At 39.7% G+C, this 27,118-nt stretch overlaps 1 protein-coding gene across 1 annotated transcript; it reads right to left on the minus strand.

Moving 5' to 3' along the window:
* Positions 1–20: 20 nt before the first annotated feature.
* CFAP92 (cilia and flagella associated protein 92 (putative)) lies at positions 21–25,546 on the minus strand. Its single transcript, XM_042880144.1, has 18 exons — positions 25,532–25,546; positions 24,444–24,513; positions 22,195–22,379; positions 20,205–20,409; positions 18,804–18,935; positions 16,493–16,574; positions 15,379–15,524; positions 13,930–14,019; positions 13,054–13,238; positions 10,934–11,820; positions 9,690–9,884; positions 8,263–8,557; positions 6,279–6,443; positions 5,349–5,561; positions 4,040–4,178; positions 2,840–3,021; positions 1,367–1,554; positions 21–458 (listed from the first exon to the last, which is right to left on the minus strand). Exons 3-18 carry the CDS (start codon positions 22,366–22,368, stop codon positions 293–295), a joined length of 3,444 nt encoding a protein of 1,147 aa, XP_042736078.1. The 5' UTR covers positions 22,369–22,379; positions 24,444–24,513; positions 25,532–25,546; the 3' UTR covers positions 21–292.
* Between the last annotated feature and the right edge of the window lie 1,572 nt (positions 25,547–27,118).

Here is a 27,118-nt window from a genome sequence, read left to right on the forward strand (position 1 = left end):
GAGTTATGTTTTCCCAGGAAGAGGATGTGGTTCTTTAAGCTTAAATCCATGACTTACGGGCCTTCAGAGAAGCACTGAAAGACTTGAAGGATGAGGACCCTTTAGTTTGGAAAGGACCTCAGGAGCTGATTTTGTTCAAAGCACTGTGGCCAGCAGGGCCAACTACAATTGTCATTGCCTTGTCCAGGATGGTGATGTCACGGACAACAGAATTTTCATGAACATTATTCAGATATGATGACAAGGTACACATTTACTCTCCTGGGAACCCCAAATATAATCTAGTTACCCATCAGCTCAGCACATCACTTCTGTCCTGTGACACATTCTCTGTACTCACTGAGTTACCTGCATCCAGAATATCATTCTGGAGAGGGTCTTTCCATTGTGTACAGGTAGTAGTGCTTCTGCTTGCTGCTTGCTCACTCTTGTAAACTGATTGTTTAGAGCCAAGTAAACTGGAACAAAAAAAAGTACTCTCTTTGATCCACAAGTTTTTGAAAGAATAATTGCAACACCATTGTATTAAGAGGCTTACTAATTGCTACTGAACCTGTTAAATGAGCTTGCTACACATATCAATTACTGCGACCACATGACTTCATTCTTGTTACTCAGCTTTTAAGTCGACTGCTCAACCGACTAGAATATCAGGTTAGACATAACAGCTAATAAATCATTCCACAAATTGAAAAGGCTGAAACCTGACCGTGTTAGGCATGACTTAGGACAAGTATGGCATTCTGGAAGAGTACAGTTCTGCATGGACGGAACAAGGAAATGAAAGATGAATATCTCTGAGTTCTCTGAGTGTTTGATTGTGAAATTAAGAACAAATATTGTTCTCCACAATAAATAGTAGTGCATCTATTAAGCCACTTCACATTCCATATTTTAGGTGAGATGGATGAACAACTAAAAGAAGCTTCTTGCTAATGCTAGGTGTGCTGTCTCATGAGGTCATTTAGAAAGTTCGAACATCATGAAATTTCTTCAGATTTCTAGGAGTCTAATTAAAACTGGAAAGGTAAAACTGTTCTGCAGTAACAGACAACATAAGATGAAACACAGCTGAATTGCCAGTGCCTCTGAGGGTACTGTGGAGAACCCAATTCTGTGACTGTAGGTAACACACAGTGACACAGGGCAAATGATTACCAATGGCAATCCCAGTTCCTTAATTTCATGGTTAAGGATTGAAAAGACAGCCTCCCAGGAACACCACAACCTGTCCCCTACATAACTGATTTAGAGACACTCAAAAAAACCGATCAACCTCGTAATTCATTATTACAGCCTGCACCCTGTAACTCCTGACAAATACCACAGAACCACTTCTGGGAGCCATTTCCAGCCATTAGGTTACCTTACTTGAAATCTGCGCCTTTTGTTTTCAAACTTCTTATGCTCTCTGTTGTGACAGGGAATAATAATGTTCTCGTTCCACTTCAGGCTGTGGCAGTGTTGAAGGCCTGGTACAAAGCCACTACAAACACTCTTCTTTCTTGGCAGGACATCTGAGCTGTTCTGTAACACTGACAGGGCTGGGATAGGCTAGGACAAGAAAACACGCTTTGTTCTGGGAAGCTTCTCTCCTCTTTCTTCTTGCCCTCTACCTCCATGCTTGTTTCTCACAAAGTAGACTACTGGTAGGTACTGCAAACTCACAAATGAGGCAAAAATTTTGTGACAGAATTATCTTCCTACGGGCTTCAGCAGGAAGCCTTGAAATATTTTTAACAGACCATTGTAGCCCAAGTGAAGTGAAGTCTGACAGTCAAGCAGAACATCACAAAGCACAAGCTACAAGTTATATAATAAATTAATACTATTAGCTGCATCGAATCTAGCCAAAAAAAAAAAAAAAACAACAAACCAAACCTGTGTATTAAAAGTACAGAAAACAAGTACAGTCCAAGGTGGATAAGTCTAATAGTTTGAGGAGCTAAATCAAAACAGAACGCAGAGCACAAAGTAGCATTCATTTCAAAGTCTGACATTAAACTAAGGATAGGCATTTTGCTGCTATACATCCATTTAAAGCAAGAACTGGTGCTTAGAATATTATCTTTGAAAGGGCGGAGAGGGTGGGGAAAGGGTGTAGACTCCCAAGCTGCAGCTCTGCTTTTATTATTAGCATTTTCATAATTCCTGTATTTGTTTTTCTAGAGCATTTGTAGCCAACAGATTTCATTTCATTCCCTTTGATCTAAATCAGCTTTAAAAGCAAGCTGTGCTAGGGCCATTCACACGCAAGCACTGACTGTGCTTCAGCCAACGAAAGGACAGTTAGATGCAGGCCACCCATGCGGCTTTTCATATTAATGAGCACAGATCCTTTTGTCTTCCAAAACTGAGGTGCCTGCATCCGATTTTTGCACCAACAGGCTGACAGGCAATGCTCAGAAAGCCTATAGAGCACTACAGCAACCGAGCACAAGGTTACACACTCGGCATGCAGCCAATACAAGTCCCTCGACCCCCAGATTTCATTAGGGAACAGTACAATCCCTTTTAAAGCTGGGAAGCCAGCTGGCCAAAAATCATTCTTCCTTTCTCATCCCTTGCAACAGGCAACTTAACTGAAATCCTCCCCCATACTCCATTGTCTCTGACCACCAAAGCAAAGTAGTAGTAAGAATAATTTTGTGCCTTTTTTCTTTTTTTTTTTTTTAAAGACCTTCGTAAGTTTAAGCATCAACCTAACACATATTTTTACTTCAGAAAGTGTTCTGCTCCATTAGCTGTCATTATCTGCCTGCCATAAAGTACATGGCTGGTGTTGCTGTACAAAGGTAGGTGCCAAGATCAGCACCCAGAGATAGCAGTTATCCTTTACCTGCAGAACTAGTCCTGGCTTCCTGAGTGAGAATTTCTGAGGCTCATCTTTCAGAAGCCCTTGCAGCTTCTGTAGCTGAGAACTGGCTCCTGGCCCACGTGTGCGTAACTCAGCTGCTGCGGAGCACCGGTGAACTTTCAGCTTGGTATCATCAAATGCATTTTGCACAAAACGAGTAGCAGCTTCACGCAGTCAAAATACATTGAAGAGAGAGAAAAAAAAGGCACAAACAGAATGTTTGTAGATGGAAAAGATAGACTTTTGACTTAGAAAAGGGGTGCTTAAAAGCCTGCTATTGCAGTGAACATCATTTTTCATAAGGAATCAAAGAACAAATCGTATTGGTGCTAGAATAATGGCTGGTGCCTCACAGCAAAGACAATCCGTAGTCCTGCAGACTCTGTGAACGAATTAGTTAATCCTGTCTACTTCCAGAAGCATTTTTCTGTATGAAGCAATGGAGAAGAACTGCACTACTCACGTGTTTTACAATTTACAGGGTAACGTGGCAGCAGAAAAGTTGTAAAAGACAATTTCAGTAACCATGAGACATCTATTATTTTCTACCATTGAACATGCCACTGAGTCTTACTGGGTTCTGAGCAAAGAGAAACACACAGCAAACTTGTCAAGTTACTGTATCATAATTAAATGCAGCCTTTTCTTTCACTGTTAGTGGGAGAACGTGGACACTGACCAGCTCACCAGGGCACGCATTACAGGCTGCTGTAACAACAGCACAGGCATTTAACCAGCTCATCTTGGGGCCCCTCTGAATTCAGCTGCTGGTATTACTTGCAGACTGTGATGCAGCTCTTTGTCTGACCTCAGTAGCAACAACAGCTGATTGATCATTACCGACCCATATGAAGAAAGAACAGGCAGCCACCAGGACTAGCTTTACAGAAGAGTATACCAAGAAGGCTATATAGCTTCCTGTCATACTGCAGGCAAAGAAACTAAAGCTAAGAAGTTAAGGAAGTGGAGGGGTAAGACTGGAGTATGGTCAAGGTCTTTCTTACATCCTCTAATGCTTCATATGCTCAAGTGTGAACAGTTTTGCTGTCCATTAATGTCCTTGATAAGCCTCTTTACATTTACATTCACTTCCCTTGATAGCAGAACTGAGCAAGCTTCAGGACCTGTATATCAGAGCATCAAGTTAAAAGCTTCGTTAGTAGCTAATTAACACCACCTTACCTGACAGTGAGGCTGTTGTCAGGGGGGGTTCAGGTGGCTTCTTGTAGAGCTCGAAGTCAACATGCCGTTTGTCCCAGCTCCATCTGCCCCGTGGCAGCACCGGCTCCATGTTAGCATACAGAGCATTCTCCTGCCATTTCTAAAATAAATTTGAACCCCTTTAAGAAACCTGCTGTTCCTTTTGCTGCTCCTTTTTCAGCTTGCCCAGTTCTTTATCATGTACTGCTTAGCTGCCTTCCTCTCCGCTGCCTTCAACAAAAGGCAACAGAAATGATACTGCACTAACTTGCTTCTGTTACTCTTGAGTAGTTAATCTTCTCTCCCTTCTAGAGAAAGTTCATTCTCCAACATGATGGACTAGAAGAAAGCACCTTCTTTGCACTACTTCAGTTATACTCTAACCTTTCTGAGAAACTACTTAAATTTGTAGAGGAAAAAAATTAAATAAAATCTGCAAATGAACTGAACACGTACACATGCTTGAAAGAGAGTTTTTGCAAGGTAACCCCCCGAGCACTCAGCCTGTTCCACTCTATGCTGTGACTGCGTTCAGTAAATTTTGCAAAACTTATTGATCCTGCACAAAAAAAAAAACCAACCAATAATTTGTTCTGTTCCCTTTATTTCCTTAGCTTGCCAATTCTAAAAACATACAAATCATCTAATAGTAGACCTAATTGCAGACCACATGTGCTTAGGTGACAATGCTGAAGACTATTCAAAATGGGGAAGAGTAAGCTAGTCCAGCTGACAGCCAGTAAAAAGGCAGAAAACAAGAAGTAAAGAATAAACAGAAGAATGGGAGGACACAGAGCAGCAAGAAACCCATAGAGAAACTGATTAGAAAACTTCTAATAAAACTGGAACTACAAGGCACAAATAAAAGGTGGAGGGAAAATAACTAGTGAGGGAATTTGGATAGATAAAGGAAGGCTACAATTAACTTGGCAGCTCACGAAGAACAGCCTGAAATCCATCCACCATGCAATGCAACATTAGTGGTTTTTTTGTTTTTGTTTTTATTCTATACCCTTGCTTTTACATGTAAAACAAAACATGATGCACTCCACTGGTAATACTGGCCAACAGGTTTTCTGTATGCATCAAGAGCACAGTTTGCATATCCAAACAAAGCACAGCCTGGGAGAGCTGGGCTCTGATATACACCGATTGCAAATTCAGATGTATCCCCAGATGGCTTGCCTGGGCTGTACTCCACAAGGCAGAATTCCACATGCTAAAGCAGTCATCCTCTTTTAAGTCTCCTAAAATGCTTCTGTTCCCTTGGCTCATTTAAGTACTCTGTTACCTCTTGTAACTCCTCCACACGTGCCTCATCAGGCATCTGAGGGTGCAGGTTGCTTTCAATGCTGCTCTTAAGCCCAGGAAATACAAATCCATCTGGCGACAGCCACATACTCCTGGATTTTGCAAAGGACTCCTTACAGGCAGTAACCACATCAACTGGGTCAAACATGGCTGAAAGGTACTCGTGACAGTAAGTGAACCTTGTTTTTGGCTCCTACAAAAATAAACAAATCAGTAAATGGTAATGTGAAGTTCCCTTTGGTGGGAGAGGAAAACAATCAAAAGTGCAGAAGCAGGAACATTTCTTAAGGCTTGAAGTAATCGTAGATAAGAATTATATAGAGAAAAGAACTGTCATTAAGCAATCAAAAAACTGCTTTTGAATTTCACATTACATTATGATCCAAGGATGGAAGACAAATCTTTAATATTATTTACTTTTGATTATAAAAAGGTAACTTTAGGTTATATTGTGTTCATGGGTATCTTATCAACACTTTTCACAGAGCTCATCTCCAGTGGATAGGAAAACATTTGTTATTTAGATTGAAGCCAGCAATTCTGAGAACAGCAGATAAATGAGATTCTTCAAGTATGCTCACAAATGCCTTCTTCAGATCACTTTATACCATATCAGCATTGCAATCCCTCAAATTTCACTGCTTACAGATGTGTGGAACTCAGAATTGTGACCTCTAGGATACCAAAGTCCACCGTCAAACTCAGAGCCCAAATCATGAAGAGGAGACAACTTGACTACAATGCACAACAATAAGAATTTTACACACCAAGGATTCCCTTCCAATCCTATGTACTAATATGTAACTAATGTGCTAATATGGAAGTCATCCTGTGGGCCTATTTAATTTCTTCTCTTTGTTAGCCCTACGCACAGCAATCCAAGGTCTTCCATTTTTGTGCCTCAGCTTACCTTTGCCATTTCCCGGCGAAGATGCTCCTTTGCAAGTTCTGCAGAATTCAGGCTCTGAGAGCTATAATTGTAAACAGATTTGCCATCAGCAGGAGAAATTCTGAAAGCTTCAAACTTCAGCTTCTTCATCTTTCCTTTAAGCTGGCACACAGCATCAATGTTAGCCTGCTAGGAGAGATTCTGCATGAATTCCATCTGAATTGGAAATCTAGAGTGCTACAAAAATATTTCAAACTGTAAACTGTATACTGTAAACATTATACTGATACTGTAAACATTAAAAAGCTTTCAGAAGATGCTCAAGTAGAAAGAAGTATTTACATACAAAGAGCACAACAGTTCTTCATTAATAAGACTCTCCACAAGAGAACTGTATTTTTTGTACAGCTTAGCCCCTCATTTTGTCCCAGCAAATGACACACTGAGACAGAGGCAGTGCACTGGAGGCAGGGACTCAGCAGAGAATGGCTTCTGCTTATAGACAAATCAGTGTTCTGGAGAGCTGATGCCGGTCTTCATCAAATGAAATAAGATTAGTTTTTTCATTTGCATCATTCCATTAAAACCCCAGCAATTGCAGTTACATACATGAGCAACGATATTAATTATGACTCCTCAAATTTCTCTGCTGACACAGCGTAGTTAAACCCTCACATCTTTTGCCTTACTTGCCAACACCATCGAACTTTGCTTATGGAAATTAAGGCTTTGAATTCAGACTGCCACAACAGGTAACTGCAGCAAAAGAGCAACACTGCATTTTGGATATCACTTCCCTTTAATGTTTAAAACTCCCTAACACACTCAAGTTTCTCAACTCAAAAGATATATTTATTTTAATCAAACCTGTTATTTAAAAATAATTATTTTTCTTTTTTTAAATCTACAAGGGACTTCAGTCCCTCTATTGTCCTCTTGATTCAAAGCATTTATAAAATAAGAGCTGTTTGAAGCACGTATACTCAGAAGACTGCAAACTTCAAACGAACAAAAAAATGACCCCACACTTAATCTATACAGAAAGTTTAGACCAAAGACTGCTGCTGCTTGCATCCTCTTATGTTGTTACAAACAACTACCAGGAACTTAATATGTTAAGTTAATATGATGTTACTTAAGATTGTTTTCTCTTGTAGCCTCATCAAACACCTCTCTAGCAGCAAACTACAATTGGAAATACTTAGAAATTCAACGTTGTTCAATAATTCCAAGGCAGTACCCCTACACAGGAACGCAGCTTTTAACATCAGGGACAACTTCCTTGTGTTAAAACCAGTCCAAACTAGCCTTCACAAACCATGGGATGGTGAGAGTCCTCAGCTAAGAAATGTGCTCAAAAAACACTTCAGACTCCCCAGAAACACGTGTGGTATCTCTGCTCGAATGTCTACCTGAACAGAAAGGTTTTCAATTCTAATGTTTGCCCCGAGACAACAGAAGGGGCAGATGGCAGCCTGGAACAAACCAGAAGAGTAATAAAATTATTCCAGGTTTTTGTTTTTGTTTTGTTTTTTACTTAAAAGATCTGCTTTCAACTGCTGATTTGATTTGGCTAACCATTCTGGCTGTCTAAACAAGTACTTTGCAGGGCAAGAGAAAGCAGCACAAATTTTACATGGGCTTTGTTGGCCTGGCCCCACAAAGCACTGTGTAACTGGTTGATGTGGGGGTGCTATGAAGAAGAACAAAAATAGGAACCAACCCCAAGAAGAAATTGGCAAATCCTTTAAATAATCCATCAGTTTTCTTTCCACTCATACAGCACCTCCTCTATTTGCTTGCAAGCAAATTTGCTTTTTTCCACCTTAAAAAACAGTTGCCTCTGCAAAATAAAACCACCCTACACTTTAGTAATGTTTGTACAACACTTACAAACACATTAGGCTTAAAAACTTTTCTAAGGTTTCAGAAGAAGGGGGTGTTAATCAAGATATGAAGTGACACAGCTATAAGGCGTGCCTCTTTCACATAGCAAACAACTCACCCTAACATGGTTTCTCTCAAAAGACTTTTTGTCTGCTACTTCCTTCTTCCACTGCACGTATTTTTCACTGTAGTCATCTAATGAAGAATATCCTGTCTTTTTCTCTCTGCTAACATCTCCTGGTGGCGCATAGTCAGAGGAAAATGAGAGTAAAGGAGGCTTCTGAGTGAAGAGATCCTCATCAGTTAATGGAGCTCCATACTCTCGACTCAATGCTGTGATCATTTCTGCCGAGGGCAGCAGCTCCCCCTGAATAACATCCCTCAACCTCTTACTGTGACAGAGGTAACTGAGCCTACAAGCAGATATCAACAGTTCATTAGTTTACAAAAACTTTACGGCAATCAGAGCATCACCACTAAAATTACTGGGGAAAGAACTACACAACTTTATCTATTTATTAACAAGTTCAGGTCAGCTCAGATGTGTGGGTATTTGGCAGTGATACAGAAGGACAGCAGTTCATTACAACTATTAGGAATAGCCTAGGAATGTCATTGGCATTAGAATTAGATATAAGATCAGTTACTAGCTAATGAATTCCTATTCCCTGGCTGGTGGGCCAATAAAGGAAACTTCCTTCATGCACGTTGGTTCCAGTGCATGACTCATATTTTTGCCAAATTTCACTAAAATCACCTCTGCTTCACTTTTATTTTACTTGTTTTGATCAACTTTTATCCTATGAGCTACTTGTGACAAATAAAGACATGCACAGAATATTTTTCATGGTTTTATAAGTTATATTGATAATTTATGCACATGCAGCTTTATCCACTTCTTTTTTTGATCCCCCTTAGAAGTTGTCAAGATGCTTTAAGACTAACAGCTGCTGCACGCAGACAAAGTGAGCTAACTGACAGACTCAGCAATAAATCACATAAAAGAACTTTAAAGAAAAAGCTATGGAAAGGAAACAGTGTCTCCCCAACTCATGAAGAACCCTTCCTTCTTACAGTTACCTCAGGAAAACTGTTAATGAAATTTCCTGCTTAGTTCAAGGGACTTTCTGATTCTAACAAGTCCTTCTCCTTTACTCACTTCTAAATCATCTCTCCAAGAGAACAGAGCAGAGAAATAAATCCTTCCTAGCTGATGCTTCTGACACCCGAATTCTCTTTCTTCTATTTGTATTACATTCAGTCATGTTCCAACATACTACCCTACTGATACAGTTCTCTTCTTTAAAATAAAAAATTATGAATTTCTGCCCACAGAAGTGAGCTCACCAATTTCCAGTTACCATTACATCAGTAGTTAGTAAAACATGCTTGCCTGTAAGTCATCTGAAACCTGAACCACTCATCACGCCCACAGATTGCTTTCATCGTGGAAAAGATGAAGGAATATTACTTTTGATATCAAATATTCACTCTTCCATCATAATAATTCTTTATTTCTTGACTACAAATTTAGAAGAGTCATACCTGGACAAGGCTTGGAAACATGCCCAAGGAACTGCTCCTCTGACATAAAGCAGAGGCTGTTTTGCTATACTGAAGAGGGGCTTACAGAGGTGGAAATGATAAAAGATTGCTTCCAGGTCTGTATACAGGCGCTGACTGAAAGACAGCTGTGAATCATACAGTATTTCCAGTTGTCCATCTTCACGTCTGTAAGCTCTGTAACAGAGCGTGCCAACGACAAGGTTAGAGCCATCAGCCCAGATCTCAGGTTTCCTCAGTTCTGCCATACAATTACTATCTCTCATTAAACCAACTGCCTTTTGTCCTTCAAATGGAATGTCTTATTCCACAGCCTTCACTTCACATGAACTGTTCTGAAAAAGTGATTATGGACAAAGAAAGAAAACATCAAAACCTTTATGTCATGAATGAGTTGAACAGATTTTCTTTTTAAACCACATTGCAGTCATCTCAAAAGCAGCTCACCTCAGTTTCATCTGTGTGCTTAATGGCCCTACTCAAGAGCTCTCTCTAAATATTTCTCCTAATATACAAAAATTCATACTGCAGCAGTAAAACAAAGCTTCAATCGAAGCTATGGGTTACCTCTAACAAGAGATGACTTCTCATGTAACAAATAATTTCAGCAAGCACAATGAAGCAACTTGCACAAAAAAAAAAAAGCTTCAATAACATTATAGCAATGAAAAAAAGAAAGATTATTTTTTAAACTTGAAATTTGAGGGAAACTTTAGTTTTGCATTTGTCATACTTCCCTCCTAAGTATGAAGGAAAAATACAGGTTGGGCTCCAGCTTCCTCACAGCTTTTAGATCCCACTGGGTATTAGCAAACAATGACTCACATGACAGATCACATGCCAGGGTGTCCCATGGCCAAATTCAACTGGGAGCACAGTTGTATGGCCCACTGAAAATTAGGACAGATATTTGGCCAACAGAAATAGCACGGGGCTACACGTCAGTGTATGTGATGTCAACTAAGCTAAGACAACCTGTGCTTTGGAAGTCAGGTACGTTTTCTGCACATCATTTCAGTTTCTTTAAACTATACTGCCTTTACTGTGCTGATGTATCCTCAAGATGTGAAGTAGTATAGTCTCATTTTAAGAGTTTTAAAAGCTTTTTTCCAATCAATCATTCTCTTTGCCCTCTCTCCCACTTATATAAAGTAGCAGAATTCACTTTGAGAAACTACAACTTTCAGCTGCCAATGGAAATAATTAATAAAAAATGTCACTCTTACCTTTCAAAGTGCCTATCCCAGAGTCTCCTGATGGCTTTGTCTTTTAATCCCTCCAAGACAAAGAGATGAGAAGCTCCATCCAGTAGGTGATAGCCAGTAACAATATCTAATTCAGAAGCCTTCTCTAGTGTGCTTTTCAGTTTTAATGTATCAAGAGTCATTCTGATTACGTGTGGAGGATAACAGTCCAGCTGAAGGGCTTTAGCATTGATTTCTGTAATCTCTTCCACCAAATCACGTAATAAAGATGAATTACTGTAGTCAAAAATGTAAATTATACAACTGTATGGGCAATCTGCCACTTGAGCATCATCACTTTCTGCATGCATTCTCAATGGCACTGCTATTTCCACTCTCACTTTCAAAAGTGAGTCTGATTGTAGATAATGTCCCATAGGTAACAGAATCTGTGGATGCTTCTTCCTTATCTTCTTACTTTTATCCTCTTTATCGAAAGCAGATGTATTTGGAGTTGAACAGCTACGAATGGGTGCACTAATAGTCACGTACTTTTTACCCAACAATAGATCAGTTAGACTTACTTTAGCTACCCCATGTGGATGCCACGTTTCATTCTCTGTAGAAGAATTACATATTGTGGATTTGCAAGCAAGGGGCCTCACCTCTCCCAGATTTTCATCAGCTTGAGCCTCCCCAAATAAATATGGCTTTTTTTTGTTGTCTTCAATCCTTCTATCCCGATCATGAACTTCAATCTCCAAAGGTGGACCTCTAAGATACCTTTCTAACTCCCCAGGTTTCATTGTTCCTGTTAAAAATACATTAACATCCTTAAAGTAGACATGAGTTCCATGGATTCGTCCATGAGTCTGATGAGCTGGAAAATTGTGAAATTTGTATTTGCAATAGGTAGGAACACACAGTCTCTATTAAACAAAAAGAGAGAGAGAGAAACAGATAATTGAAGTGTTAATTTCTTCCCTCTTATTTTTCATATTACAGAATAATTGGCCTTTATTGTAGAAGGCAAAATGGGGATGTACTTTATAGTACAAACTATGTCTTTCAAGGCAACAAGGAGGCCATTCTACATGCCTGGATCCTGTGTTTCAGGAAGTTACTGTCCCCTTCATTTGTCTGTCCACAAATTTCCTGATTTTCCATACATATTTTAAAAAATAATCACACCTTTTCTTTCTAGATTATTAAAGAAGCATGCAGGGGACTGCAAAGACTCCTTGATATATATATATTTTTACTTTCGTGTATCTATAGGATTCAAGGCCTATAGGTAGTTATAAAGTTCAACAATTATCCAAAGATACCATAGGGAATGGACAGTATCAGCTCCATTAGTTAGTGGAGCTACTTAGCTAGACATTTGGGGCTAAATAGCAAGATCCATTCTGCAATACTTGTGATTCTTCTCTGCAATGTTCATCAGCATTAAGGCAACCAGCACAAAGAGGAAGCTGGCTGTCAAGGACTATCCTGACAATTCCTGGCTCTCAACAATGCATGATTTCACCACATTTAGCCAAGGAAACAAAATAAAAACTTCTGTGATCACTCTGAAGACTGCATTGGAAACTATGTAGTGTAATATTTTCCCTGTTATTTTTCATAACTGGTATATCAATTTGCCTAGTCTGCCACAACAGGCCTGCAACGTGAAACTCAAAGATACACAGTTCCTGACATTAATATTGAACTATTTTTATAAAAACAACAACAAAACAATCTAAAACTATAATTTTCACCTTTTTTAAAAGATTTAAAAGAAAAAAAAGTGAATGCTTTACAAGTTCAATACTACTTTCAACACAGAAGCTGTTCTGAATGAACCAATCAGGTACTGACTTGTCAGCAAATGGTTTCAAACGATACAGCACAATGACTGAACTAAATCAAGTTCCACTGCTCAAAAATAAAAATATGCTGATTACATGTAAATTATTGCCCTTGGAAAATGCAAGGACTGCAATTTTGTTGTCAGTGCCTACAATACAGAGGCACTACTCTGGAGACACCTCTCTCAGGAAATGCTAGCCAAATAGCGACAAGAAAACTTCTCTTTAAAACCATGCCCATATTGTAAGCAACATTACTTCACTGTAATAAAGAGAATTCCTTCAGAAAGCAGGAGTGGGATGCATTACCTGTAGCTCTTCTATTGGTATAGGTGTGTTTGGGAGGCTGGTAGCTGAATAAATCTTTATAACCAGTGGATTTAATTCATGCCTTTGTCTTTCAGACAGAAGAGGTGTTTCTACAGTGAAAGACACATAAGCATCTGAAAGAATAGGACTGTTTTCTTCCAGTCGACTGATCACTGAGTTTTCTCCTTTTAAAAACAAGATGAAATATTATTACAGAAGTTATCTCATCAAGGCATCAGTATTTGATTAAATTTAAAACCTCCACTGAATTTGTACTGAAATAAAATGAATAATAAATAAAATATGAATAAAATAATTGCTTCATATATTATTTACCTTTTGCAGTGGGGAAGAAAATAGTATCTAGAACAATGCCAGAAGTCTCATTTGGGCTAAGAGCTAAAAGCGTGCTGAAGTTTTCTGTCACTTTGAAGATGCAAATATACCATTCACATAAATATTAAAACAGTTTAGAGGCTTTTCATCACAATTGAAGTCTCTGTTAAAGGTACAGAAGCATATTTAAATGTTTCTGCATGTTAAATTTTGCTGTATGTACTCAGCAGCTGAGTTTCATCCTCTATGACATCTTGGCAATTCTGTCTATGAGCACAGAAAGATTTAAGTCACTACACACAAAAACAGGACAACGTGATGTTAATCTAGTTACAGTCAGAAAGCCTCAGAACGAATCCACTTTCTTCTGACCGACATCCTATTTCCAACACATTCTCAACAGATTAAAAAAAAACAACCAAAACTTGGAACTAAACAGCTCGTTTTCCACCAGGCAGACCCACCAGCACAGCTGCTTCAGACACACACAGTACATCTAACATCCTGCTCCCTCCCTGCCTCTTCCTTACAGAATAATACCTGAGAGGAGAGGCATGAGATCCAACTGCAGCAAAGCAATGTTTGCCCTAGTAGTACCCATGTCCTTTTTAGCACCAGGATCCTTTCTACCTGTTGATGGAAGGCAGGGTTAGACCAAGGAAGGAGGAAATGATTTAAAGTTTGCTATAGGCAGAACGCAGTGAGTTACGTGTCCTTAGAAAAAGATGTCAATTCTTCTTTCTAAAACCAACTAGCTAGTATTTCAATATGCTCAGAACTCCTCTGCACGGTTCACTGTATTTTAGTATATGAAATCTCAAAAAAAAAATTTACAGCAGTAGGCATTAAAAGTTAATGGAATTATCAAGATTAAAGTTGTATTTGCCATCTTACTATTCTTCCTTTTCACATATGTATTACGATGCATATGTGACAATTTTTATCAACATGTAATTTATTGTTTCCAGAAACCTCCATCTTTTAACTTTGTGCCCACAAAACAGGGGTACTGCCATTCCTCTAAATCCCAAGGATATCACCAAGACAAGCTAATCAATATCCACAGTTTACTCAGATGCTGAGTGATTATTCCCTACATTCCTTTCACCCACATTCAATCTTTACATAATCAATACCAGCAGAACTAGCCACAGCCTCCACTTACGTAACTCCTATCTTCAGACACTCTGCCCAACCACAAAATAGTTGTCAAGGAAGGACTTGGTTGACAATATTGATGCATTCACTCAATTTGAATGAACTACAACTGAATGTTAACATTCATGCTCAGTGATGCTTGTTGATAAGCAAATGTCCTTTTTATAAAGTGTATTGGGATAATGTGAGCAGGAACCCTGGGACACCATGCTAGTTTTTCAGTCAGACAAGCATGACATTCAACATGGGTGATTTAACATATATGGTAATGTTCATTGTTGCTGTGGTTATCACCTTTCATAGAACCTTAGTTAATCATAAGCTACAGATGAGAGAGCAAAATATTTGTCAGTAGAGATGTGTTTCTTCATTTAACAACATGAAGAAGCACTAGAAATAAATATGGACTATAAACCACAGATGAAAACCTGGCCTCTAGTGGCAACTGCAGCACAAGCAATGTGGAATAGCAAGCTTGGTAGTCTCACAGTTGTAACAGTTGTTTCAGCTACAACATTAATTTTTAAATGTTTTACAAAATTTATTATTGCACACTCATAGCCCTTGCAAATATCCATCATTTCACCACTGGAACACTTAAAGTGGTGGAAAAGGGCCATCAGCATCCCTGCTTTGTTCTACTGGCTAAGAAAACAAGAGATATAACTTGCTTCTGAAGAAACACGGAAAGCAAAGACTAAAATGCAGGTCTGGTAACACACACTTCTCTAATCTTGAATTCTTTTTAAAAAATAATACACAAACAGAACCCCTTATCTTTTAAAATCTAGCTTTCATAAGCCCTATGCCATAATTCCATCCAGAACTTACCATTCAAGGTAGCTGTCTTGTCTGTTTGACACATCAGAATTCCCACATTGTTGGCTGTTTTCTCAGTTTCTTCTGAAGTTGTATTATGCAAAGGAGCAGCAACTGCTTTCTGCTTCAGAAGTTGGGCCTTACCCTCAAATCTGTTTCTAGCAAATATGACACAAAAAAGCAATCAAAATTAAAACAGAATTACACGTGGTTTTAAAAGTAAATTAGAAGTTACATATATATCCACTAAAATAAAAATGATAAGGATGCTTCATTTGCATCAATAAAAGAAAATCACAGCAAAGGCCCTGGAAACTATCACAATACACAGCAACCTCCAGATGTTAGGAGTTGGTGAAGGAAATCATACTGTGGAGTTTGGGGAGATAGCATGGAATTTTTTGGTGGATTTGCTGGAAATCTCCCCACTGCACATTGCAAATGCATAGAAGATTGGATCATGATGATTGTACTTCCTTATGTATACTTTTGACATAAAGTGAGTGACAAGGGAAAACGACTCTTTAGAAAAGAAGACTCTTCTCCAGGCATTCAAAATATCAGCAAAACTTTGCCAATAATAAAACAGGTGAAATGTAACTTTCTGAATCTCAGATGTGTTTTTAGAGTAAGCACAGCTTCCTTGTCAGATAACTCCCTAGCCCTCCACAAGGAATGATCATAACAATAATAATTTTCCTTTGAACAATGAGGTAGAAAGAAATGTCATTCTTAATACAGATAGAATGAAAATGCTTAGGTGCTTGGAAGAGCGATAGTGACATAATAAAGTTCTCCATCATGAACAAAACTCGAGAAACACTTTGATTTTTTAAAACTGCTATAGCTTCTCAGGTCTTGAATCTTCAATTTCAGAAAGTTGTACATTGATTGTTAGAAATCTACCACTAAAATTCTTAAGGTAGTTGTTAGACAACAATGCTTTTGGTCCTGCCCTGTGATCAGCAGGCACTACTGCAAAAAGTGTTATGGCAACGGTCAGCCATCTCCAAAAGCAGAGTATAATTACAACAAGCTTAAAAGAAACATAGATACTAAAAAATATGCATCTTCAACTGTATTATTAGGACATGAACACTTCCCCATGGAAGTGTAGCACGCTTACCTTACTGTAAGGAAGTCATCTGCCTCTGAAGGATGTAGTACATTATAACTTGAAGTTCCTAGTTCTCTCTGATCAGTTTCTTCTGTGAAAGTAAAACAAATTCTAAATTTGTCTACTTTTGATGAGTCTCATAAGACCAAGAAAGTGCATCTGCAAAGCACACAAATGCAAGCTGATGTGTAACCCAGAACCACAATCTGTTTAACTTTCATCTTTGTGCCAAGGCTGAGTTTGAATAAGCTTAAAATATATAAAATAATTTGAGGGATTTTGACAGATCATGCAAGAACAAATATATGATAAGTCGAGCTTTATTGCCTAGAAAATCAAGTCCCACAGTAATTATCACTCAAAACAAAACTAGAAATTAAAAAGTAATTAAAATGAAGTGTATCCAAATAATATTTTGTTACCAGCAAATATCCTAACTGTACATTAGTAGGTACCGATAACATTATCTTAATGCACATCCATAAGAAATCATGCATTATTTTTCCTTATTCCAACAAATTATTCCAATAGCTATTCTAGCAAACCAGGGAGAAGAAAAAAAAAGCGACATGCCCAGTGTGCAGATCTCTTACACAATATATAGAAGTGCTCTGATACTTGATCAGTGCTTATATATGCCACAAGTATGGTATACTATAACTAACTGGCTTCAGATGTCATTTAATTACAGAAAAACAATTTACAGTCACAGACCTACGTGTTAATTACTCAACATTTAGCCTCACAATGTATCAGTCTTAATTACAGGATATATCTCCTACTCACAGAAAGATCAGAGCAAATCAACATGGTATGAATGACAAGAAAAATCTGCACTTAACTAGCTGAATAAGTGTCACACAATAAAGAATAAAATTTGCCACTATCACCAAGCAACGATGGATCAATGGAATATTAGGTTTTTACCTAGCTGTATGAACAGGACACTGAGAAATTATTACTACTCACCTGTTTCACAGAGCACAGTAATTGCACACCCAATAACACACATGATTTTTTTAAGGTCAATGAAAAAAACATTAGGAGACCCTCACAACACTGCTTTCTTTCTTAATGTAGACCAGGTGAGCACTGAGGGCAAACACTGGCATTTTTCCATTCACCTGAACTGGAAGCTATGTTCCCATCCTTTACCTCCTAGCGTACTGACCATCACACCTCATTTGGTCCATCAGTCCTCTCTCGACCTGTCACCAGATGGCACTACCACCAAAATGCAGATGCACTCTGCCGCCTCATTACACCGGCAATTTGTCTGCTCCTATTTCGATGACGCATGGCATGAATTGTTAAAAAAACTAAAAACAATTTTATAGACAAATCATATGAAACTGGTGACTCAGTGCTCCCCACAAGGACAGATGTAGTGTTGCAACAGATACTAAGGGTAGGAGGAAGCCATGAATCCGTGGTACCTCACTGCACTTCCCTTTAGAGAATTCTATCTAAATACTTGGCAAGTCCCAAGATTTCATCTATAAATCTAACAAAAACTGTAGGTGTAGCAAAGGGAGAGAAAGTAGTTTTATTGTTTAATGGTGAAAACAAACAGCTAAGTTAAAAGTACTTTGATACCACACACTTTTGGAGTTGACAGCAAAGCACTCTGCACAGTTCAACAGTGCCCAGGTGCAAAGAAATCTCAGGGGCAGCCCTCCAGTCAATGGACTCAGTAAGGCCCCAACACAGACAAGACCAGCAGTTTTTAACATGGGGCTACAAACAACACTGCCACTAGATGGAGAAGTTTTCCCCTTCTTGGCTTAACGAATGCTGCCGCAGCTGAACACCACATCACATTTTTTAACCTACTGCAGCTCTGCAGCAATTTCTCAGCTGGCACAAGGCAACACCATAAACTCCATAAAAATCAGGATCTCATCAACGTCAGGAATAGGATTTCATACTTCACCCTGCACCAGCAGTTCAAAGGAAACAAAACATCCTGTACTGGACTACAGATAGCTACCAACAACTGAGAGACAGTAAGAATGCAGAAATTTGTCCAGGCCAAAGTTCTAGACATTAATACACTCACCTCCAAACATGAGGCAGCAGCACAACTAAAAGACTATTTTCTAGTGTTCCTTAAAAACCTTCCATGAGCCAGCTAGAATTGAGGTACAAAAGAGATCTACATCAAAGCTATAAGAAAATTGCTCCAACTGTAATATCCTCAGCCTTCCTGCAGCACCTTGTTCCCTCAGTCCATGTTCCTGCTTGCTCATTACTCAAGTTGCCAGTTATGCTTTTTCTCTCCCATTCAGCCCACAAGCCAGTTCTAGTTGTCATATTATACCTTTGACTGGAAGGGCTGAAGACTTTTTCTGTGCCTTGGATTCCTTTGCTTCTCTAATTTTTGTACAGCTGGGTGCTGGCTGATTCCCTTCAAACAATTTTCTTTGCAGCAGTACTGTGTGTTTTACTCCACCTACCAGGAGAAGGAAATAAATAAATAAATAAATAAATAAACTGATTTTTCTGCTTGTTCTGTTTGGGCCACTCAAGTTTTGAGCAATTATTTTCCCATGGCATGTGGGAATGAAAAGCACCAGAATTACCTACAAGCCTGCTGAAGAATCTAGCATTAAGTGGTCTCCTCAACAATGCATACTTTAGGAAAACATTGGGGCAAGTGAGGCTTGTGAGAGCTCAAAGAATACTGGGCTTACCCACGAAGCAAACAGCCCTGACAGTGAAGTGAGTAGGACCTCTCCACACAGATGCCTGCAACAGTGCAGTTTCAGGAAGGAAAGCTTTTGGTCCCCCTGTTGCTAAGCTTTACAGCAGCTGTTCACAAGAGAAAGAACTACTGACAAATTTCCATTCCTCAACAACAGCTACTGAGATGCTCAGTCTATCTTACAAACACAAACAGATGCAAAGCTCAGTTCTTCACAAAGCCCACCGTGTCTGAGCAAATACTTATTAATATTAGTTCAATCAAAAAGAAACCCAAGCCATACTAATTGGCATTTGAGATCGTGTAGCATCACCCAATAACTATCCATTAATACATAGAGAGAAAACAGTTACAGTATTCTACTGATAAAATTAACTGTACTATTCAAATGTGCTTAATTTAACAGTAGTTCCATATCTGCTGAATGAAGGATACCCTATTTCCTGTGCACTTCATCTCATGGTTGCCTCTCTGGTATGTATTTTTTCATACATGTCCGTAAGAGCTCTAACAAGGTCTCTGTCCTCTAATTAAATTAATTCAACTAGTAAATCAACTAGTAAAAATTAGCAGAGTTGCACAACAGAAAGATGTTTTTGACACCTCTGACCTTCAACTCAGCATAGCCAGAACTTAGCCATAGACTGAAGTTACAAAGTTGTGGGAAGTAACAAGAGGAAGAGATGAAACAAAGATGCACAGCATAAAAACACAGCTGTACAAGTTCCACATCTTCTCAGGACAAAAAGAAAAACAAAGTGAGCATATTCACTACTACTATTAGCATCCAATGGCCTAAAATAGCTCCTCAATTCACCCAGGTTCAGATGACAGTCCCAGTTACATTTCTCTACCTTAAGAATTTTCAGAAACTAAAGCCTTCAGAGTACAAACAGCTAGAATTATTTTAATGGCAATGACAGGCAAGTATCAGATAATCTCATCAGTAACTTCGTAACAGGTGTAGTCACAGCTTCAAGACACATTTGATAACATACCTATTTGCATTAGACTTACCAACTGACTCTGCATCTCTTTCTGTTGAGGAAGCATCTGGTTTACTAAGCCTTGCTTCTGAGAAAACCTTGTCCTTGGTGTCCCAAAGTTTTAAGGTTATTTTATGATCTCTTAATTTTATTAGAAATTCATTAGTGACATTGACATTTGTATTATGGTTCCACGAGATCCACATCTGGTCATTTTCAAGCCATGGCACAATAGTCTATTAAAACAAAGATGAACTCCAATAAAGGCTTTCATCAGAATAGAAGTGGTTAAATTCACATGCTGACCACCATCACTACTACTCTCAAAGCGTGCCTTTCTTATGTCTCCAAATCATGCTACATCTTACATGAACCCCCTTGTTGTGTCAGCACACTTTGCTGGATTCAGACAAGCCATTCTTATCAAGCCAATGTCTGACATGAAGACCAGCAATTAAGCTATTGTTCAGCAAGATGCTGAGCACCAATAGCATAATGGAATACTACAAAAGCTAAAACAGACACTTTAAAAAAAACAAGTATTAACAAAGGAAAACATGAGCACTACACTAAACAGCAATTCCTATGTCTCTTTTACAAGTCATTCATCTTTCAGCAACACTAGCTACATAGTTAACATAACTGTACTATGAATGGTAAGACTATGCGTGCATCTAACAACCTGTACATTATACAGATTGTTCACATCCTATTCTTGTGGTATAGACAGGCTACAGACTAAGCTCATTTACACTGTAGCCTACCCACTCTATTGTTTGGCTTGTTACATAAGCATGCTTACATGCTACATACTTAAAAGTCAGGTACAGTTGGCAAGGGAAAGATGTGACCATGTTACCTATCATAACTTCAGTACTAGGAATGGTACAGAATTCTTAGGTTGTTCTCTTTGCTGATCAGTGAGAGGCAAGGGAGAAGAAAGACTGGGTAGTCAAAAGTACAAGAGATTTTGAACAGCAAATACTTTTATTTTTATTTAATTGTTTCACTGTTTCCTACAGGGTATTACTGAACTTGCTCCAGAAAATTGTTCTACAAAACTGTGCCTTTGCATTAAAAGTTCTGTGAATAAAAAAAAAAATTATCTGGGCTTACTTTAAGTTCAGTCTTCTCTTCTTATGTAACTTGAGGCATAATTATAGCTCTATATGAATTAACTGACTAATACTAAAAGAAACTGCATGTAATAGTGAATGAACAGAACCACCAGTTCTGAATTCTTCCTACTTGCAGGATTTTCACCAAAAAGTGAAAATATGGTAAAAGACAGCTATAATTTTGTTACTTAGTATTAACAAGAACAATGCAACAAGCTTTCAAATGAATAATCGGTCACTGTAACTTAGGTAAACAGAATTAACTCGAATCACATAAGCTATCTTTACTAGGATTATCCAGATACAGGCTGAGAATGATACACAGTACTTTAAAAGCAACAGTCTCCCACTTCTTTCAGATTATTTCTAAAAAGTCAGTGCTAAAATCATTTCTCAACAAACTAAGGTGAATTCAGAACAACACATCCAACATTTACGTTGATGGATTTGAACACAAAGGGTTTATCCAGATGTGTCTAAACAAGACATCTGCAACATTCTTCAAGTATCTTCAAAAAAAAAAAAAAAAAAAATCATCTTCCTCTCAACAAAGATCAGAAGCATAATTCCCATTCTTTCCCCATCTTTTAATGGAATGTGCACTTGCTTTCAAATTATTACCTTTGAAGTACAAACATACAATTCCAATAATCTACACAAATGTAATTTTATAATTAATATGATAAAAACACTCTAAAAGACAACAACCTCTGATTACAAACCTGGTGATGTAGATTAGGAGCATACATTTCTAATCCTCAATACTTATTTCCAAATCTATGTGTGCAAGTAGGGGCTAAGCAGTTGTTGGAACATACAACTAGAACAATTCGCTCTGGAAAACATCCTCCTGCACCCCATGCATGATGTGTGGGATTACCCAGTCTTACCATATCCCCTTACCTTGGAATCAGACTCTGCAAATAGCTTTGCTACCGTCCCAAACACCATCAAATCCATTTTTCTAGGCACGAGATCATCTGGTAAAAGGAAGTATTCAATGTGATAGCAACGCTTCGTTCTTAGTTCATCAGTTGGAGCTCCCTTTCCTCGCCTATTAGGAGGACTGGTTGTCATCTGCTTTTGCTCTGGAGAAAATATGAGAATCATCTGAAAGTGTCAAGTGTGATCAAACATGATAGTTTCATGGGAAACACTGTGCATTGATTAAATGGCAACAGGAGTTAAAAAGTGACAACAGAAAAATGATGACCACAGCTGCAGAACACGAAACCCTTATCCCAGAGCTCAATCAACCACGCAGCCCTTATTCGGGTTTAACTGCCATAAGGGCCCACAAAATGCCAGGAACTGCTCCTTCCACCCACTCTTCCTGAAGCATAACCCCATGCCTGCAGCTCCCAAAGCACATGCGTCCTGCCACCCAGACAACAGGCATAAAGCAGAGCTGCCCAGAGGAAAAACCCAAAACCTCCATGCTGCAGGAGATCCATGCCTCATCTGAAAAGCTGCTCCCTTCAGCTAACATGACACTCCTACCCTTAACTACCTAAACTGAGCACGTGTCAAAAACATCTTTATTTTCACCATTAGACAGTGACTGATAAATAACAGCTAACACTTGAGTAACAGGCTGCTGAGACATTTTCAGGCACCGGTTGCAATGATCCCAGATCACACAGTCTCCTTAACAACCTACCCAGAAAATTCCAAGTCAGCTAGCACCTTTTCTAACACTACCTCCTTAAACCACTGAAGACGAGTTTATAAAGCAATAAATAAAGGGTTCACTGGGCCAAGTACTTACTGGCGGCCAAGGCAGGGATAGCGAGCGATACGGTGAGCACACACGGCACGTGGCGGGTGCCGCTGGGCTGCCTCGCGCCTCCCGCAGGGCTGCTGCCCCGCTCCGAGCTCGCGCAGCTGCTCCCAGCGCTCAGCTCCGCCAACTCCTCTCCACCGCCCTCCTCCATCTCCTCCTCACCCGCTAACTTCTCTAATCCTTACGCTCCTGCTCCGCCGTTGCGCGGCCAGGCAGCCGGTTCACAGCGGGCAGCCCGCAGCCCTCGCCCCCTCGTCCTGCCGGCACCTGCCCGCGAGCCGCCCCCCGCTGAGGGCGGAGGAGGACGGGCGGCGCGCTTCGGCCGTCGCCTCGTTACCGAGGCTTGGATCCGAGCGGCGCTTCGTCGCCAGGAGCCGCCCCGCCTTGCCTGCCGAACGGCCGGGTCTGCTTCGCAGAGCTCCGCTCCACCGCGCTCAGCCCCGGGCGATCGCTGCTGTTTGCAGCGCGAGGTGTGAGAGCAGCCGCTGGCGTTAGCAGATCACTAAGACGCGTGTTTGCTTCCTGCTAATGTGAGGAGCGTAACCATCGCACGGGCTCTGAAATACGGACAAACCTGAGAGATACGATTAGAGATGTATTTATCCCCGTGTTACTGTCGCAGGAAAAGCAGGGCGAGCTCTGATGCAGGAACCCAGCAGGCGAGGTTTGGCGCTGAACTGCTCTCAGCTCGCCCACAGCACAGCACAGCCAACCAACCCCCAGGTGTTGTTCAGAGCAGCAAAACCACTATGGGTCAGCTCAACAGTTACAAACCAACTCCAAACTGGACATCTGGGCTTCCTCCACAAACCACAACGCCCCGTTTTTGAGATGGGCTGCTCAATGTTTAAGGTCATTTGGCAGTATTTCATACAAACAAGGCAAAAAAAAAAGCACAAACAAACAGGAAGCAATTCAACTCACAGATCCCTGTTCTGTGTTTTTCCACACAACCACATCCCACACCTGATTGTTGAGCTGATGTCTGAGAAGCAGCAGCAGGGCAGAAACTAAAATGCTAAGGCAATAAACATAATTGTAATGGAACACCTTCCTAACAGACAAGATCTTCAATGTTTTGGGGAGCATTCCATGGGAAACAAAGAGTGCGTGGATTACTGTACACCATTCCTGTACCTGCCACTGCCTCCACACACGGGTCTTTGCCAATCTCTTTCAGACAGATCCAACAGCAGCACCTGATTTTTTCATACAGAACTGAAAATAACAAAAGACACACCCACAAAAAAGAACTATACTGCAATGGAAAGCACATCAACAATAGTGGCATAGCAAAGTCCTAAGAAACAACAAGCAAAGATAAGCCCAAATGCAACAGCCAGAGAAACAAAGAAAAGAATCTGCTTACCTTTAGAAGGCCACAGGTAGGTAGGAATGTCAAGTGAGATACTTCTTGCCTCTTGCCTCCACTGCCAACCCTTAAATGAGGAAGAGGTGGATCCTGGCTCACCCCTCCTGGTCACTCAGGTGCATTGCATTGTATGCACCTGAGCTCCCCTGGATTAGCCCTGCCTTCCCATCAGGGGCTCCATCACTGTTTCATGCTGTGACTTCGCTTTTCTGCTACAGGATCCAACTCTTAAAATAAGTTTGGTCCTCCTTTCACACCTATTCTAGATCAAAGCCCAATTCCTAGATACCAGCCTTCCATTCCAGTCCTCAGAGCCATTTTGCAGCCGTTTTAGGAGGAAAATACTTTTCTGAGGTAATTTAGATACATACTCTGAACAGGACTCACAACCTCGTGGCAGAGGCTCAGATCACGTCTCTATTACCTGCAGCCTCCATGAGAACTGCAGACCGACTCACTAGCTGCAGGAGCACAAAGCCAGCAGTGCTTCAGCACCGTGAGCGATGCTCTGGTCTCAGTCATGCTATAGGAAATTATTGTGATTTTCCCCCTCCATTTACTCTGAAATAAAATAGAACCATCTCATGAATACCACTGAATAAAAGTTGAAAGCAGCAGACTTCTTTTTCTTTAATTAATGTAGAAGATCCTTAAAACTGCTCCAGATGCTGAATAGCTAAGAAATGTCAAACAACACATCTGGTTGTTCAGAGAGCTGCAGCTGTTTCCTCTGTAGACTACGTAATGTTGTTTCTTCCTCCAAGTGAATTACAGCAAGAGAATGACCAGAATGTAATTAGCAATGGTATTATCTCAGGACAAAAAACAAACTGCAGGTACCTAAGATCTTTCATTAACCTCAGTGGTTTCCAATGAGCTCCACACAAGAGTCTTCAAACTTCCGTTCTTCCCCATTTGTTGTATATACAGTTTTCTTATGTCCAGAAGCTCACTGAGGTTCCCTAAATTAGTGACACTCCTTCCTGTTTCCATGTAGCTGAACATACAGAACACGTTATTACACAGGTTAGAGTTACTCACACTTGTATTAAATGAAAAAAATCTGCAAGCAGGAACAGACTTACATGACAGATAGGGACATTCCATTACGTTTCCCTTCTTTCTCTTACTGTGTTGTGCACACAGGGCTGTTCCAAATACACTGCAAAACAAAAGAGATGACAACGCCTAAGATTTTAGGAATTAGAAGAAATTGAAAGAACATGCCAAGAACAACATCACATCACTAATATTATTTTAGCTCATCTCTGAAGTTCCTTGTAAAAACAACTGTTTCATAAGCACCAAACAATTAAAAAATGATCTGTAGCATCACAGTATGACTTTGTTAGAATAGGTCAGAAAAAGCACTAAATTTTCACTTTTCTTCTTGTCAGGAGGAACTCTGGACAACAGAAAATAATTTTTACAGTAATGAAGAGATTTTTGCTGCAAGATGAGTGCCTTTCATGGCCAAACAGTTCTGGCTGTGTGCAGCACGACTCAATGACAGCCCACACAAGTGCTGGGCTTACTGATACCCTGGGGCATGAGACACAAAAGCAAACTGAGCTGATCCTTGGCCCCACCGCATATATAAACTGTGAAATGAAGCATGAGCACAGTTAAATTAAGTGCAAAACATTTTACTCTGTAAACACAGTTTATATGCCTTTCCTAATCCCACTGTTACCTCATACAATTTAAAACAGCTTTTCATCAATGATGTCGGCAGACTTAAATCTGATTGTGGCACCTATAAATCTCTTAAAGTAAAAATCTCCAGTTAATTAATTCCAAACACAGTGTTTTAATATACTTCTAATTTTCAGCTACTATCACAACGCTGCAGAAACAGTCACTCCACCCAAACCATGCTTTGCCATCAGCTCTTATCTGCAGTTAGGACTCTTTTCACATCCTATCATGCTGAAGTGCGCAATCAGAACTAGAAACAGAAAGTCCTTGAGCACTGGGTAAAATGTTGACATCAGGGCAAGTTCAGAGAATAAGCGGGGGATCAAGCAAACCTTGCCAGGCTTGGGTAAAACCTGAGTCTTGATGAAGTCAGCAGCAAATACAGCAGTTGTCATTACACTTAGAGTAAGCTTTTCTGTATGACTGGTATCAGTAATGGTGCACTGGAAAAAAGGCTGTGTAGGAATTCATGCTGTTGTTTTATGTTGTAGTTGGTTTTTTTTGTTGTTCATTTGTTTTGTTTTGTTTTCTTGTTGCTGTTGTTTACTGGTTTGCTTATTTGCTTTAAAAAAGTTGCAAAAAGAAAGTTCAGTTCTACTGAATCCAAACCCCTGGTTACAGGAAGGGCATTTCTCTGGCCCAGCTGCCTAGTGTTTAAATCATTGCCTTTGACTGTTGGTTTTTTCTTTTCAAAAACATGATGCAAAACAAAAATGTCCAGCATCAGATCTTTTCTTGAAAAAGCAAATAGGATACAAAGACCAAATGCTTGGGGTTTTTTGCTATTATCTAATATCTGCTTGCTTTCAGAGGTGAAACTCTGTTGGCATCATTCTAACAAGCTCATTTTGCTGATGCAGTGGTAAAACAGAAAGCCAAAGATTCATTGTGCCATTTACACCCTTCGTTCTTTTAAAACAGAAGAATAGCAGATGGGCAATGGGAAATTCAATTAAGGCCCAAATGTTCCCCAG

Source organism: Lagopus leucura, unplaced genomic scaffold (genome assembly GCF_019238085.1).
Source record: "Lagopus leucura isolate 7727_CA_CO unplaced genomic scaffold, USGS_WTPT01 Super-Scaffold_100026, whole genome shotgun sequence".
Lineage (NCBI taxonomy): Eukaryota > Metazoa > Chordata > Aves > Galliformes > Phasianidae > Lagopus > Lagopus leucura.

Excerpts from the sequence above, each read along its gene's own strand:
- CFAP92 (XM_042880144.1), bottom strand. The coding sequence starts at position 22,368 with ATGACAACCAGTCCTCCTAATAGGCGAGGAAAGGGAGCTCCAACTGAT. Across the intron at positions 20,410-22,194 it reads TTGCAGAGTCTGATTCCAAG|ACTATTGTGCCATGGCTTGA; the intron begins GTAAGGGGATAT and ends TTGTTTTAATAG. Across the intron at positions 1,555-2,839 it reads AGCCAGGACTAGTTCTGCAG|CCTATCCCAGCCCTGTCAGT; the intron begins GTAAAGGATAAC and ends TTCTTGTCCTAG.